The 16,820-nt window shown below is 44.2% G+C and overlaps 1 protein-coding gene across 2 annotated transcripts in view; it reads left to right on the top strand.

Annotated features, from left to right (window-relative positions):
• The window catches only part of Klhdc10 (kelch domain containing 10), a 51,423-nt gene extending 43,408 nt beyond the window's left edge, over window positions 1-8,015 (top strand). For both annotated transcript variants that reach the window (XM_059257505.1, XM_059257507.1), the window contains 5 exons: window positions 2,695-2,779; window positions 4,029-4,095; window positions 4,678-4,725; window positions 6,485-6,624; window positions 7,663-8,015. In XM_059257505.1, coding sequence (XP_059113488.1) covers window positions 2,695-2,779; window positions 4,029-4,095; window positions 4,678-4,725; window positions 6,485-6,624; window positions 7,663-7,872 — 550 coding nt within the window. In that variant the 3' untranslated portion in view covers window positions 7,873-8,015. The remainder of the gene's footprint in view (window positions 1-2,694; window positions 2,780-4,028; window positions 4,096-4,677; window positions 4,726-6,484; window positions 6,625-7,662) is intronic.
• The last annotated feature ends 8,805 nt before the right edge of the window (window positions 8,016-16,820 follow it).

Raw genomic sequence — 16,820 nt, forward strand, 5'->3', positions numbered from 1 at the left:
CTTTAAAAACAAAGTAAATATTTTTTAATTTCCTCTCTTCAGACTAATTGGGTGTCTTTTGTTGCCTTTAAGCAAAATGTCTGCATTTGCTGTACTCTAGTGTCCTTACAGTAGGATGTTGGTGGGCTGGCTATTGCAGAGTTACTGGGAGGAAATGGGAGGTGGCTGTTAATGCAGTTATTTGGATATAATTTATGCTGAGAGCACTAGGGGCTTTCAGGGAAAAAAAGACAAAGCATTTTCACATAGTGGCCTTCTTTAAGTTATTTTATGGACATTGTTGCCACTAGAAGACTTAAGGCAGGAGGATTAAGAATTCCAATTCTAAGGGGCTAAAAGAATGGCTCAATGGTTAAGATGGCTGGCTGCTCTTCCAAAGGCCTTGAGTTCAATTCCCAGCACCTGTATGGTGGCTCACAACCATCTATAACTAGTCCCATGGGATTCTATAGTTGTTTTTTAAAACTCTTATTCTTTTGGCACTTTTGGGGGCGCCTATCACCCAGCTCCCAAATTCTTTTTGTTTTGTTTTGTTTTGTTTTTTGAGACAAAGTTTCTCTGTGTAGCGTTGTGCCTTTCCTGGAACTCATTCTGTAGAGGCTGGCCTCGAACTCAGAGATCCGCCTACCTCTGCCTCCCAAGTGCTGGGATTGAAGGTGTGCGCCACCACCGCCCGGCAGCTCCCAAATACTTATGAATGCCTGGCCTTAGCTTGTCTTATTTCTAGCCGGCATTTCTTTTTTTTTTTTTTTGAGCTGAGGATCGAACCCAGGGCCTTGCGCTTGCTAGGCACTGAGCTAAATCCCCAACCCAGGCTTTTCTTAACTTAAAATTATCCTGTCTATCTTTTGCCTCTGGGCTTTTTTTTTCCCCAAGACAGGGTTTCTCCATGTAGTTTTTGGTGCCTGTCCTGGAACTCACTCTGTAGCCCAGGCTGGCCTTGAACTCACAGAGATCCACCTGGCTCTGCCTCCCAAGTGCTGGGATTAAAGGTGTGGGCCAGCAAGCCTGGCCTATGTTTCTTGATTATCCTAAATTGTTTATAAATAATAGCTTTCAAAAACTAGAAGTTTGCCTTACATTTTTAAATGAACTGCATAGGTACAATACCTTAAACAAGAGTAGAAAGATATACAGTGTGACAAAAATAACGTGAAGACATCTTTAGGGGTCCCTGAGAAAAATGAGATAATGATCCTGGGAAGACCAGCAGCAGTAACCTTTGTTGATAGATATTACCTGTCAAGGTTCAGGAGGTCTCCCTTGATCAAACCTGACCCATATTAACCTGGAGTGAATCCACAGCCTCTTGTTTCCTGTGGAAACAAAGCATTTTTAACTTACATTTTACAAACATACTTTCTGACTTTTACTTTAAAGTGAAGGCATCCCTAAAGTGTCTAGGCTGGTGTGTGTCATCAGTCCCTCTTCAGTCCCTCGCCTCTCAGCAGCTGTTGTTTGCTTGTCAGCAACGAAAACATTAAAAATCAACACAATGACACCCAAGATCCAGACTCCCTCTGTGTCTCCCTTCTCCACATGGCTTATTCTTTTTTATATTACTTTACTTCTCTCTTTAAAGACTTTATTTTTAAACTATTCATTTTTTTCTATGGCTATACCCTTTTTCTTTTCTTAAGCCTACACACATTGTTAAACACACTATAGTCTGTTTAGGGTTTTTCCATCTGTACCTCTTGTACTGTGTGTCTTTTATCCTGTAAGGCCAGTGAAAAAATGGGCTTTCCAAAGAGAGAAAGCAGGCAAAGAGAGATCAAGCTTCCTTCTTCCAGGTCTTTTATATAGGCTGCCAACAGAAGGTGTGGCCTGGATTAAAGGTAGATCTTCCCACTTCAAAAGATCTGGATTAAAGATGTGTCTTCCCACTTCAAATGCTTTAATTAACAAAAAAAATTCTTTGCTGGGTGGTGGTGGTGCACGCCTTTAATCCCATTACTTGGGAGGCAGAGGCAGGCGGATCTCTGTGAGTTTGAGGCCAGCCTGGTCTATTAAAGGCGTTCCAAGACAAGCTCCAAAGCTACACAGAGAAACCCTGTCTCAAAAACAAACAAACAGGGGCTGGAGAAATGGCTCAGAGGTTAAGAGCACTGACTGCTCTTCCAGAGGTCCTGAGTTCAATTCCCAGCACCCACATGGTGGCTCACAACCATCTGTAATGAGATCTGGTGCCCTCTTCTAGTCATACATGCTGTATACAAAGTAAATAAATAAATCTTTAAAAAAAAAAAAACAAAAAACAAAAACAAACAAACAAACAACAAAAAAAGAAAGAAAATACAAATCAGCAAGTTGAAGAAAAGAAAAATAAAACTAACCTTAGAGGTAGCTAAGGTTGCCATCTACGATGGGACACCCTCTCCTTCCTGTGTGTTTGCACACTGAAAGTTTTAAGGCTGGCTGCAGTCTATTTCACATGGAGCTCATTTCCTTTCCAGTTAATGGTATGAACAGAACTTTGGGATGGATTAGCCGTCCTTTGTTTCTTATTGATTGTATACTAATGCATTTTATGCATATTCTATAGTTCATTTAACTAGTTCACTATTAGTTAACACTTAGGTCATTTCTAATAATTTATTATTATAAATAATGGCAATATTTAGCTAATAAAAACCTCACAGCTAAACCTTAGGGAGGTCATTTTCACCCAGTTATATTTTTCAATATTTTCAGGTACAGACATGAAATTGCTCATGATGGGCAGAGGATTTACATCTTGGGAGGAGGGACTTCCTGGACAGCCTATTCCTTAAACAAGGTACTTTTTTTTTTCCTTAAAGAAGTAAAAGGTAGTGGGAGACAATAGACAGAGGAATATATCTTAGTAATCAAGATAATTCTGTTAGTATTTGAATTTTTGAGCAGCTTCCTCGACACTTGTGTAGAAGTATCCAACCGTCTTATTAAATAAGAAACACAGAGCCAATACAGAGATAAAAGCCAAGAGGTCAGAGCAATAGCTAAGAGCTAAAAACCTTACCCTTCACTATCGCCGTGGTCCTACCTCTCCGAAAGAGACCTACTTCCTGTGTGTCTGTCTTTATAAAGACTTTCTGTTCTGCCTTCTCATTGGTTGTAAACCCAATCACATGACCTCCTCGTCACTGCCTGTCTGTATAGACCTCCAGGTCTTCTATGGTTGGTATTGAGATTAAAGGCGTGTGTCTCCAATGCTGGATGTATCCTTGAACACACAGAGATCTACCTAGCTCTGCCTACCAAGTGCTGGGATTAAAGACGTGCACCACCACCGCCCAGCTTCTGCGATGGCTTGCTATTAGTTCTGACCCCCCAGGCAACTTTATTTATTAACATACAAATAAAATCACATTTCAGTACAAATAAAATATCACCATACACTTGTTTTTTGATCAGAGTTCTCTGTGACAGAAGGTTAAACTCAGTGCTCCTGATGTGCTTTGCAGCTGATAGTCCCATTTATCACATGCTGAAAAGTCTGTATGAACATTGTGGTGGATGAGGACGATAACTAGAGAATGTATAGTAATTAGAGTTGGAGTCAGTCTTCACAGAATGTCACATCCCTCTCGTTGGTGCAGTGCATTAAAAAGGACAGACAGGCTTAGGGCTGTATATTACTGATTCCAGAGAGCCCAGCTCCTTAGGGCTTTTAGTCCTCCATCCCCATGGCATTTAGAAAATGTCACAGTTAGAAATCACAGAGGAGATCTGGGTCAGGTGACAGAGCTTCTGGCCTGCCTTGGACCTTTAAGGAGTTTGTTGATTTGTCCCATTCTCTTACCAATGCTGCTTTTTTCCCGTCACAAGAAAATTTCTCGCTCACTGTGGAGATGTCAGAGGAGTAGCACAGCATACAGAGCGCTGAGAGGCACGCATGCATGCACGCTTCTCTCCTCATTCTAGCCTTTTCTTTTCATTTTTTCTAAAACTGCATCCAAAATGTTCATTTTCAAAATCTGCTTTTACAGTAATAAGATTACAGCTATTTACTTGTACATATGTACTTTTTTTTTTTTCCTTCCAAGATCCATGCATACAACCTTGAAACAAATGTATGGGAGGAGATCGCAACAAAACCTCATGAAAAAATAGGTAAATTAAAAGTATTGATTCATGTCTTTAGCAAATGTATTTGGGGGGGCGTGGGGTAAGGGTAATTTTCTTAAGTGATATGGCACATAAAATAGTTATTAAAATGATGTTAGAAGTTACTTTATTCTTCAACTCAGTTGTTATTCTTTCTTAGCTACTGAGCAGAGAGATTTTAATAGGGATCACTGAGTTATGTGGCACAAGCGAAAGAACACATGAGAGATAAGAAATGGGCCTTAGGGATTGGAGAGATGCTTAGTGGTTAAGAGCTCACACTGCTCTTCCGGAGGACCTGAGTGCAGTTCCCAACATCAGGACCGTACAACCTCCTGTAACTTTAGCTTGAGGCACTGTGAGTTCCTCTCCGGGGGTCTTTGAGGCATACACATGTGTTATATACACATATTCACACAAGAATGAAAAAAAGAAAAGATAATGGGAACTTAAAATCTGCCCATCTATGACACTGTCATCCCATCCCTTCTCCTTTCTCTGTTTCCCTGACACTCCATCAGGAAGGACTGGAATGACTAGCTGTTGTTTTCTTGAATAATGCAATTCCTGTATTTGTGTGTTTGACAGGTTTTCCTGCAGCCCGAAGATGTCACAGCTGTGTTCAAATAAAAAATGGTATGGAATCTAACTAAAATTTTGATTCATTTCTGTAATCTTACCTGCTGAGAATGACTGATTTCCTGATTAGCTCCCCTAAGGGGTGTATAATTTTGTAATTTAAACTTAAAGGGAACTCTAGGCAGTTTTCAGAATGTAAACTAGTTTTGTGTCTGGGCTCTCTCTGTTAAAAGAACTCTGAAGTTGATGACAAATAAGCTTTTATTGGATCTTCCAGCATGATTTATGGTTCTAGCCCTGTGAGTGCTTGCACAGATAGACCTCGGTGCACATTGTACTAAAATTGTAATAACTTCTCCAGAATACTATAGCATAAAGTTTATTCTGTTCTCTATCTGATGTCAGAACTCTGAGTTCATCCCTTGGTTCTTCTGTAGCAAAGGCCTTGTATGATTTCAGAAAGTAGCAGCTACTTGAAGCATGATAACAACTCTTCTTTGGCTAATATTTCTGGCTTTTGATTTACAGGACATTTTATAGTTTGACATACCTCCTTGAGCACCCCTTACTTCCCTCCCCCCCACCCCCTCTGGGAAGGGGTAAATGCAGGAACTTGATAGTCTATATCCTTTTAGCATCCCACTTCAGATTTAAGTAGTATTTATCTGCCATTTTTTGTATACACGGGGACTTTTTAAAAATTACGCTTCTGCTTTTTGGATAAGAATTATAGGTTGTGACACTGTTCTGCTTTGCCTCTGAGAATGGAGCTATTCTTTAAAGTTTTTCTTGAGTCCCAGCCAAAACAAAAGTTCCTGGTATATTTTATAGTTTAATTAAGTATTGGCTTAAACTTGGTCCAGACTTGAATTAGCCATTTATTCATTTGCTTCCTGGGAGCCATGCATCATTCAGTTGGAACTTCTGGGCCTTTAAAAGGTCACATGGTCTTTGCTATGAGTTGATCAATAGTTAAAACTAACCCACCCAGAGCTATACAGATCAAATGAGCTTTGGCTATATTTATTTACTTACTATTTATTTGTTTGTTTGTTTGTTTATGGTGGTTTTTCCAAGACAGGGTTTCTCTGTGTAACAGCCCTGGCTGTCCTGGAACTCACTCTGTAGACCAGGCTGTCCTGGAACTCACAGAGATCTACCTGCCTCTGCCTCCCCAGTACTGGGATTAAAGGCGTGGGCCACTGCATCCAGCTCATCTTTTTTTTTGTGAGGAAGGACCCATTTTGTGGTCCAGACTGTATATAATATTTTGTGGTCCATTTCTGCATATGCAGAAATGCAGTGAGCATTTCTCCTAGGTTAAATGTCCATAGGGAGGATATTTGTTGGTAGGAATAAAAAAAAAAATGCATGCTTTTTCCAAGATGTTACTCAAAAGAAGAGTTTGAAAGACTGGTTTGTAGCTGTGTTTTGTTTTTGATTGGTGTTTTCTTGTCTAGTGGGATTTTAAGCTTCTCTTGGAAATGGAGAAGCAGTGGCTAGCCTGCTCCTTCCAGGGCGTCTCCCTTGGGCTGCATGGCCAACCTCCTTCAGAGCATGAGCTTTCCCCAGACCTCAGTTTCTTTATTTCCAGCTTCCTGTTCCTTCACTTTCGGTGCCTGGAACCGAGAAATGTTTAAATTTGAGAAGCTGACATGAAGCCTCCCTAGAGGCTGGCATCCGTAGTCCCAGGGAAATGTCCCAGTTCTGTTGAGGAATGGCCCACCTGTCAGCTAACCATATGTTCTCCCGGAAGACATGCTGTAGCTGCAGCTCACTGCCTTTGTGTGCTATTGGCTTTCTCCTTTCTTGGCAGATGTTTTCATTTGTGGGGGCTATAATGGAGAAGTGATCCTGGGAGACATCTGGAAGCTGAGTCTGCAGACTTTTCAGTGGGTGAAGCTCCCTGCTATCATGCCAGAGCCTGTTTACTTTCACTGTGCAGCTGTTACCCCCGTGAGTTTGTTTTTATGTCATTCTTACAGAGTGGGTTGTAAGGAGTACTAGCAAGGAGAAAAGATGCTGATATTGACAAACTGTGGGCTAAGACAAGGAGAGGAAAACACTACTCCATCCAAGTTGAAAAGAGCACTATAAATGTAAAGGAAATTCAGTATTTGGTTATTTTAGGTCCTGACAGTCCATTCTAAGGTGTTTCCTAAGAGGGCAGAATAATGTTATCCTTTGGTACCATATTATTAAAGATACTGTTTTTCATCTTTATATTACCAGCATTTGATATTTTTGGATACTCAATACTTAATTGTTAATAAAAAGTTGTTTGTAGTTTAAGTTAAAACATACACACACACACACACACACACACACACACACACACACACACACACACAGCCAGCCAGTAGTGGTGGCACATGCCTTTAATCCCAGCACTCAGGAGGCAGAGGCAGGCAGATAGATCTCTGAGTTCAAGGTTAGCCTGGTCTACAGAACAGGTTCCAGGACAGCCAGGGCTACAGAGAGAAACCCTATCTCAAAAAAAAAAAAAAAACAAAAAACAAAAAAAAAAAAACAAAAAAAAAACAAAACCAAAACACAGTATAAGCAAATTAAAAAAGAAAACAAAACTATAGAACTAGACAAGGTGATTCTACCATGCAGGAAGCAGATCAGTTGAACTTAAGAGTTTGATTTCAGCTAAGCAATGTATGAAACCTTATATCAAAAACAAAACAAAAGTCCCACCAGAATCCTGTTTTTTTCTTTACTAACCCACTCATTATATAAGCACTCTCGGTTTCTGCATAGGCTCAGATGAGTTGAGAAATTCTGTGTCTGTGGAGCTGGGTGTTGAACCGGGGGTTGGCGGTATACAAGTGCTGTACCTGATTGCTGTTCTAGCCTGAGGGTTGTTTTGTTTCTTCTCACCTTAATTCCATCTATGCTGTTCCCTTTCCTTTGCTGAGAAGTCTCTGCTTTGGTAGCCTTTGCTCTTCCATTTGAATTTGTCTTCTTTTAACTGCCATTTGTTCATAGGCTGGTTGCATGTACATTCACGGAGGAGTTGTGAACATCCACGAAAACAAACGGACTGGGTCATTGTTTAAGATCTGGCTGGTGGTACCTAGCTTGCTGGAACTGGCATGGGAGAAGCTGCTCGCGGCCTTCCCCAACCTAGCAAACCTCTCCCGAACACAGCTTCTGCACCTTGGACTAACACAGGACCTCATCGAACGCTTGAAATGAGGATTCTGGACTGTTCATTGATACTGGAAATGTTAATTTAAAGAGACTCCTTTATTTATGGGCAGTGTAGAGTGTGCTACAAAGAGAATTGGTTACCCTGATCAAGGCCTTATTCAGAAAATACATCAGATGCCTTTCGTGAATGGGTTTAAGTTTATGGACATCTCACTCTCTCATGTGCTATCTTCTTTGCTTCCCTCCCTCCTGCCCCAGTCTGCACCCCATATATGCATTCCCTCTTTCCTGATGGAGCTGAGGGAACATCTGAAAGTACCTTCATGATGTTAGGAATCAAGAGAGATAAATTGTGTGTGTGTGTGTTGTTTTTTCCTTATTTTAAAGAAATTCTAAACATATTGACCATGTCAGCTAATACCACCTATTAAAGCATTATCATCAACAAACACCAAGTTTAAAAAGCCAGCAACAAGTGGTCTGGGAGATAGATCGAGAAGACTGACCTGGATAATCTTGCAGGTTGTTCTTAAATTTGGATGTTGAGTTAGTGTTTCTGAGATGTGTCTGAGCAGCTGGACTCAGACAGCCGTGGTTGACTTGGTGCACAGATACCTAACCTTGACGAAAGGAGAGAGTTCAGCAGCATTTGATTAGTGAGCCCCTCAACCTGTTGATGCCCCCGTGGTTAGCATTGGCCTGCTGAGACTTGGCCTTGTGTGTCAGCGTCACGTGGTTGTTGTCTTTCAAATTAAATGTATGGCGTCAAGTTCTTTCTAGGCAGTTGTGAACTTCCCCTGCGCTTACTAATGGCTTTAACTATGTCTTTAACCTCTCCACGGGGAACTGTAGATTCTAAGTGCGTGGTGTCAATGTCAGAGGACAGTAGAGTAGAGTGTAGCGCCTGCACCCTTCAGACTTTTAGCTTAGCTTCTGCTTGGGGCGATGGCCTTTGCCTATCAGAGCAGCCGTTTCCTTTTCATCTCTGGACCACGTTCTTGCATTTTCTCAAGCAGTTGGTCCCGGAGTCCCTCCTGAGCTTCTGACCCCTTGCCGTCTGCTTCAGTGTACACGGTGCTGTAATTGCCTAGTCATTAGGTCAAAGGTCTTAGGGAAGAGCACAGCTTATCCTCCTCAAGAAAGAAGCAAGTGGCCTTTGAAAACCAGCAGGAGGAAGGAGTGAGACAGGATCATTTGCCTCTTTTGTGAGAGATTTGAGTTCTGGTCTGTTGTGTCTGGAAGAAAAGTGACCTAAGTTTTCACTCATTTTGTCTTCAGACTGCTAGAAGAGTTGAGGGAGTTGCTAGTGTCAGCCTGTGGGTATCCATAGGTGTAGTCAAAATACTGGAGGCCTGCAGGAGGGCGAGCCAGACCCTCCTGCAGGCCTGTTAGGGAGGAGACATGTGCAGGAGATTTGGAACACTATTTTTCCTTTAAGTGCCTCTTTTTCACCTAGCTTTAACATTATTCTTTTTCTTTTCACCCAGAAGAGATCTCTTTAGTTAGTGTGGATTTAAAGTCACCTTTGAGTTACAGTTGAAAAGTTCCTGCCCAGTGTGCAGTCCTAGGGAGGTCTTTTGACTTCTCACCACAGGCCTTCTGCTCCATCCGGGTGGGCTCTCTCTCAGTGGAGCCTTTGCTCGCAGCCTGGAAGAAGCACTTATCTGTGAGTTTGGGTCATTTCTGAGGAAATGGAGCTGCTCTACTAGGGGTCCCATCCCCTAAATCTCGCCATTTCCTGTTGGTGTGGCTTTGACTTCTTACCATCAGAGGAGCCCTCTCCAGAGTAAGTCAGCCTGAGCCACTTTGTGAGTTCAAAACTTTGTGACTCCAGGCCAGGTCTCTGGACCGTGGCGGAACTACATCCCAAACTAATAAGCCATGTTTTCCAGGGTGACAGATGGATTTTTGTCATTGGTTTATATAGGGACCAAAGACTGTTCGGCTTCTGTGCTTTGACTGCCATGGTCCTTGGAATACAAGAAGGCCTCTGGTTCTGTTACACCAGAAAGTTGTCAAGAGAGGACTGATTGAAGCCACACTTGCTGGCGTCCTTTTGAAGGCACTCTTCTTTAGATAGATGCTGGAGGCCTGACATCAGTGACCGTATGTGTCTTTGAAGTCCATGTTTGGTCCAAGTGTCTTTGAATAGAACACCAGTGGAGATGGTGCAGGGAGCAGCTGCGAGGCTGTAAACACCCCTGTGCACGTGTTCTGGATGCCAAATGACTGTAGGTGAGGACTTAGGAAGGTGACTGGGTCTCCAAGGGTCGCCAGCATTGTAGTTTCTCTAGAACCAGCACTTGGACTCCTCGCCTGGAGCGGGAAAGGTGATGGCGCCTGCTGCTCCTCTGCCTCTTTGAGGTAGGCCCCGCCATCTTCCTTCCTGTGCCCTGGAAATGGAAGTGCAATACGTAGACACGAGTGGTCTGGATAGACTATGTAGAAGCAATGACTGTAGAGCAGCTCCACTACCGTTTGTCTTGGGCAAGTCAGCTTATTGCTTTAGAGTAAAAGTATGCCAAGGATTTTCAGTGTGATCATAAGCCAACTTTTGGATTTTTTTCAAGTCCATGTTTTCCTATTCTAGTTCATAAAAAATTGCTGTTCCTTGGTTTGTTAGAGTTGAGATTTTTTTTTCCCATTCCTGTTTGTATTATCTTCTGTTTGCATGTCTTGCCCAGGAATAAGGAAGTCCACTTGAAAGTGTTGCCCAAGTGGAGAATTAAAACCTAGTATTAATACAGTTCTCCTACATGTACACTAATTTATCTGGGAATATAATACCTTATTAAATGATGCCTCCATCACGATAAGGTATTTCCCACTTCACAGAAAAACTGCAAACCAGTATATAATAGATTGAAGCTCTGCCTGCTTTTCAAGGCAAACCAAACCCTTTGCACTGGCAGAAACCTTCTTTCAGGGCCTAATGACTTGATATAAACGCTTGCTTTATAGCATTCGTGTCCAGCACAGAGCTAGATTTAAAAACTATATATATATAAAATGAAAATATTAACATTTCTAGATTAAAAGTGTGAGACAGTGACCTGGTTCTCCGCAGTAGCACGGTGAAAGCACAACAGACAGTTGAAATCCACAGATAACCAGGGTTTCAACTCTTCTGTTCAACCATTTCTTTACTTAGCTCCCCTCTCTAGCCCTCTCCCACAGCCATCTCCTCTTCAAGGGACTAGGAGTTAGGAAGGACGAAGCTCAGAGAGGGCCTGGAGCCTGCCACCACGCCAGTGCAGAGCTGTTGAGTGCTGCTGAGAAGCCACAGGGTCTCCCTGAGCTGCGGTGGTGCCCTGAGTATGGTCTGCTGCTGCCGAGTTCTCTGCTGCCTCCTGACCAGAGAACTCTCGGTTCCTGTGGTGAGAAAAGGCGGTGTCTCACCAAAACGGGAAACGCCATCATCTGAACACATCTCTTTGGCTTTTGACAAAGCTTGCTCTTCTGGTTCTTCCTTTGGAGTCACCTTCTCCAGTCTGATAGGCTGGTGTTCAGGAAGGGCGCACTGTCCTCGTGGACTGTGTTGGTTTGGTCACCTCTAAAACCAGTTTGGTGGTCTGTGGTCTTATGTGACACTTACACTCTGATGTAGCACAGAAAGCCATTTTCCCTTTTCTTCTTTCTTGTGTTCCGGGGTTGGGCTTCAGGGTGAATGAGGGTTTATTGTTATAGCCATGCATTTCAGTGACTGGCTAGCATAGGTGTAAATTCCATTGGTCCCCGGGTACCTTAGAACTCTGGAAGCATAGGCAGGGCCTGAAGTGGGCTCGGTGGGGGTCTGGAACCTCCATGCGTAGTCTCCCTTCTAAGTCTGTGAGATTTGGAAGAAAAAAAATCTCCCCTTGTCTAGTGTCCTCAACAGAAGTTCTGAGTTGTGCTTCAAAGGTAGTGCCATCTTCTTGGTGTACTTCCCACGTTGTTAATTTTTTTAAACTTTTGAGAAGTTTTTTGAAGGCCCCGCTTAGTCTGCACAGGCCGAGTCAGAGGCAGTTTTCAGAGACAAGGCCACTTTCACTAAGTATAGTGGTTGCTGTTGTACTAGTTCCACGGCAGCAGCGGGAAGAGAAGGAGGCAGCGGAGAGCACACTGACTGGTGGAGTCTATAGGGAGAGTGCAGGCATCTCCCTGGAGAGACTGGAGGATAGGCTAGAAAGGAAGGAAGGAAGGCCTCTCTTTGGAGCTGCTCTGAGGCTGGGCCAGGCTGGCTCGTCCGTCCTGCAGTTGCGAGGCCGTACACAGTGCTTGCCTTACTTTAAAGCTATTGCCACAGTCCTGTGAAATAGTGTGGATGTCCTTTTGCAGTCTGGTGTGCATGCCATGTGATCAGGACCGCTTTTCCACCTCCCCTGGTTTCCTACAAGCAAGTAAATCTACCCTGAAATGTCCAGTCTGTACTTACGTACCTTGTCAGTGTTCGCTGTTGGTTTTCTAAAACAATCTGATCAATAAATCTCTAAACATACTTGGTCCAAGTCGCCATGATTGTCTGCAGTAATTTGTGCACATCCGTGAGTTCCCCTTTTGACCTATATCGCAGACCTAGCCCTTCACTCTTCACCCTCAGTTCCCACCAGAGTTGCTTTGCTCTGTCACACCTGTGTGCCCTCCCTACCACCCCACCCTGTGATGGCTTCTGTCTGCTCACTTTCCAGAACTCCTGGACACATAGTAACTCTCAGGAGAACCTGGCTCTCTGCAAGGGAGCAGCTGTGGGGCAGCCCCCTCCCTCACTGTGCCATTTCATATACCCCGAACCACTGCTGAGCAGGTTTGTGATGTGGAGGCTTCCCTGAAGGTTGGAGGAGATAAAGGAGGTCTGAGGGAAATGTGAACCTATGAACAGTCATAGGACCACACAGTCCAAAGGAAAGGCTGGAGTTGGAGCAGAGCCCTGCTCTGGGGTCCTCTGGGGATGAAACCACAATTCTTACCTTGCTTCACCTTCTGACCTTCTCTGTTAAATCCAGAGTAGACAAGGACACTCTATCCACATTGGGTTACTTTAGGGTCTGCCTCCTAGCAGTGGACACACTCATTCTGTTCCCATTGGCTGTTACAATGTAAATCTACAAAGAGGAGAAAGGGTATGCTCATTCATACACCATACCAACAGTATAGTCATACCTACACCATATGTACATACATACACCATACCGACAGTATAGTCATACCTACACCATACATACATACACACATACATACATACACCATACCGACAGTATAGTCATACCTACACCGTACATACATACATACACCACACCGACAGTATAGTCATACCTACACCATACATACATACACCATACAGACAGTATAGTCATACCTACACCATACATACATACATACACCATACAGACAGTATAGTCATACCTACACGATACATACATACATACACCATACCGACAGTATTGTCATACCTACACCGTACATACATACACCATACCGACAGTATAGTCATACCTACACCATACATACATACATATACCATACCGACAGTATTGTCATACCTACACCGTACATACATACACCATACCGACAGTATAGTCATACCTACACCATACATATATACATACACCATACAGACAGTCCTATGCGGGTTAGTCTTCCTTCCTCCAGCTTATTCTCCTAAAATGCGCTCCCCTAGACCTACCAAGAATAAGAAGTGGGTCCCTATAACTTTTGATCTGCCAGAGCTTTGAAATAGACTCCTGGTTAAAAAAAGAAAAAGAGGTATGGTAGTACACACCCCAGCACTCCAGCAAGCCAATCTCGATGAGTTTGAAGCCAGTCTGGTCTACATAGTGGCTTCCAGGTCAGCTAGGACGACATAAAGATCCTGTCTCAAAACAACACAAAACAAAAAGACCAGTGCCCAGAGCTGCGGTTCCAGGTGGTTGTGAGCCACCTGGCATGGGTGCTGGGAACTGAGCTCTCAAGACGGCCAAGCCACCCCTCAGTCCCTGAAAGAGACTCTTGTCTGCATTGACTGGGTTCCTAAGCAAGGCTTCTAGCCCCATTTTTGGCCTAGGGGGAGGGGCTGCAGTTTCTCAGTTGGTTTGCATGGTTTTGTTTTTCTGGTTACATTTATAAAATCCTAGTGTGTCAGAAACAGTGACAGAGCCCCGAATGCCATCCCAGTCCCGTGTGGTTAATCTGTGGCACTGCGGTCTGCTTACGGCCCCCATTGTGTGTAACTCATAGAGCCTTCTGTAGTGAAGGACGCGTCTCTGCGTGCACTGTCCACTAGGGTGACAGCTACTAGCCACGTGTGGCTCTTGAGCACTCCAACAGTGCCTACTGTGACAGAGAAACTGAATTTCGAACTTGACTTAAAGGCATTTAAATATAAGTAGCCACACATGGCTCCAACCACAGATTGGCAGTTTTAGAAAGAGATGAGGGGTTGGGATGGGGCTCTCTGCCCCTGCCTCTGTCAGTAACATACTTCCTCTATGGAACTCACTTTTTCTCAGGCCTTGGTTTACTCATCAGTCAGAGGAAATGGAGTAAGTGATTCCCAAGGTCCCTTATAGGTAAGACACCCTGTGAGTAGGATGCTGGCCAAAGACTGTACAACTTTATAACTGGCCTAGGGTAGCCACTACTCCTTGATCTGATACTCCAGTTGTTGGTCCCCCTGTGTTTGGGGTCAACTCTGTAGACTAGGGGAGTGCCACATTTGTGGCATGCTCACTTGCGTGCTACAGATTTGGCTGGAATAGGCTGTAAATGGGGTAGGAAGTCGAGAGACAGCTGCACAGCTAACTTAACCTATAAGCACTGGTTTCTAAAGCATGCAGAGCTGGCCAGATGACTCAGCAGGGAAGAGCTCAGGTGGCCACCTAACTTTGAACCAGAAAACACCCATAAAGGCAGAAGGAGAGACGCACCTCTGAGGGCTATCTTCTGTGCACAGTAGTCATTCTAAAGGTGATACATAGTTATTAAATGAGGTCTAAATCCCAAATTCAGTTCTGGTAGATATTCTAATTTCAGTTCTGATTCAGCTGGCTTAAGAGGTTTGGGGACCCTGTTCTACAGCTGCGCACTGTCTCCCTTGTTCCTATTACAACTGTCCAGCAGAGAACTGTGGAGCCAAGGCCAGAAGGAGTGAACATTGCTTGTCTTTGCCTGGTTACCCTGACGTTAGGCTGACAGTCTGATTACACAGGCTTGTCTCTTCCTCTCTTGAGAACCACTGAAATAATAGTAAAATGCTTTAGTGTCATTTCCCCGAAAGTGGGGTTAATATTATCTCCTGATACCACTGTGAGGCTGAAATGCCTGTGTAAAGTGCGTAGCCTGCTGCCTAATGATAATATTGTGTAGTTGTTAGTCACTGCTGCTCTCTAGAGCAGGGGGGTCTCAAACCGAGACCGTCATTTAGGTGACAGGTTAATTAGAGACGAAAAGGATAGTACCTAAAACAAATAACAATAAATAAGCCATCACAGCCTAAACTGCTGGGGGTACAGCAAGGTTATGGGGACCTGCCTAGCACAGGACATGTGACCCCTGGGCTAGATCCCCATCATCTCCCTCTCCTTCAAACAAACATCTTGTTTTTCTGGATATTGTGAATGTATCTTTTCTCGGCTAAGTCCGTAGTTTGAGTGACTCCAAGGGTGTGGCTGTTAAGTCCTCACTCGTTCAGATACAGCCTGGTGTTTGGAACCTTAATTTTAAGAACCAGTCTTGGGAAAAAATGAAGGGGAAGGAGGTATATTTAAAAAAAAAACAAAAACAAAAACAAAAACACACACACACAAATCTGGTGTGCTAAGTGTGTGTGGTTTTAGTGTCTTGCCCAAAGCTTATTCCTCACTATCATAATCTCAAGCAAGAACGTTACTGTACCACATTTTTTTCTCCTTAGCCAGATGAAAGCAAGTGGAGAGCCTTACATGGTGAAGAGGAGATCCAGCAGATTCACCATCCTACTCCACCAAGGCGCTGACACCCCAGCCTCAGATACAGAAGTGAGACTTTCAGCCCACGGAGCCGCCAGGCAGGAAGGCCGGCTCAGTATGGCTCCTCGGCACAGCTCTAGGGTTAGTGGAGAGGACAGACAGCTGTACACTTGGGCCACTTACGATTTTGGTACCCTTCCTCAAGCCAGGATCCTTACAGCAACTGCATGTGTGAAATAAAGCAGGCGTCAGGGTGTGCCACCTTAGAAGGGACAGGCAAATCAGTTTTTCTTTCCTGAATCTTCTCAGCAAAGCTGCCAGGAGTCCAGAGCTGAGAAGGCTCTGGTGTTTACGGCAAATATCCAAAATTCCTCCCATCCCCTTGTAAGAGAGCAAATCTGTTTCCAGCCAGGTGGCTGAGGCTCTCTAATTTACTGCAAGAACTCCGTCCTCCAACGAGCAAACGCAGATTCGGGATTAAGGTGTCAGCAACTGTTCCTTGCCCACCCTGTGCTGCCTGCCACTCAGAGAGAACCCTTAGGAATGGTGAACATGGGCGCTGCTCACAGCTGCCAGCACATCACAGGCCCAAGACTTCAAGGGCGACTTCCTTTCCCTCCTTGGTGGCAGAGCGGGATCGGCTGTCAGTCCAGCATTTCTCCGTACACTTTCTGCATAGCTAATTGGTGCGGAAAGGGCGTGCGGTGCGTACGTGCGTTTCATTCCAGCATTTCAGAGGCCCAGGCAGGTGGATCTCTGAGTTTGAGGCCAGCCTGGTCTACATAGTGAGTTCTAGGCCAGCCAGGGCTTCTTGAAACCAAACCAAACCAGAAACCAACCAAACTAAAACATCATATTGGAACATAAGGTTGGGCTTAGCCATATTTCACAGGATAGGCCAAGGTCAACCAAAGTGTGGTTGCCAAGGGAGTTACCAGCTCTCCTAAAGCCAGACCTTTCCTGCGTCCTGCCCCCAGGGCCACCGCGAGCCGAAGAGCCCAAAGGAAGGGACCCTTCCCCAGATGGGCGTGGCTCCGCAGAGCCGCCGTGCAGCCTGGTGAAGCCTGGGGC

Source organism: Peromyscus eremicus, chromosome 3 (assembly GCF_949786415.1).
Source record: "Peromyscus eremicus chromosome 3, PerEre_H2_v1, whole genome shotgun sequence".
Taxonomy (NCBI): Eukaryota; Metazoa; Chordata; class Mammalia; order Rodentia; family Cricetidae; genus Peromyscus; species Peromyscus eremicus.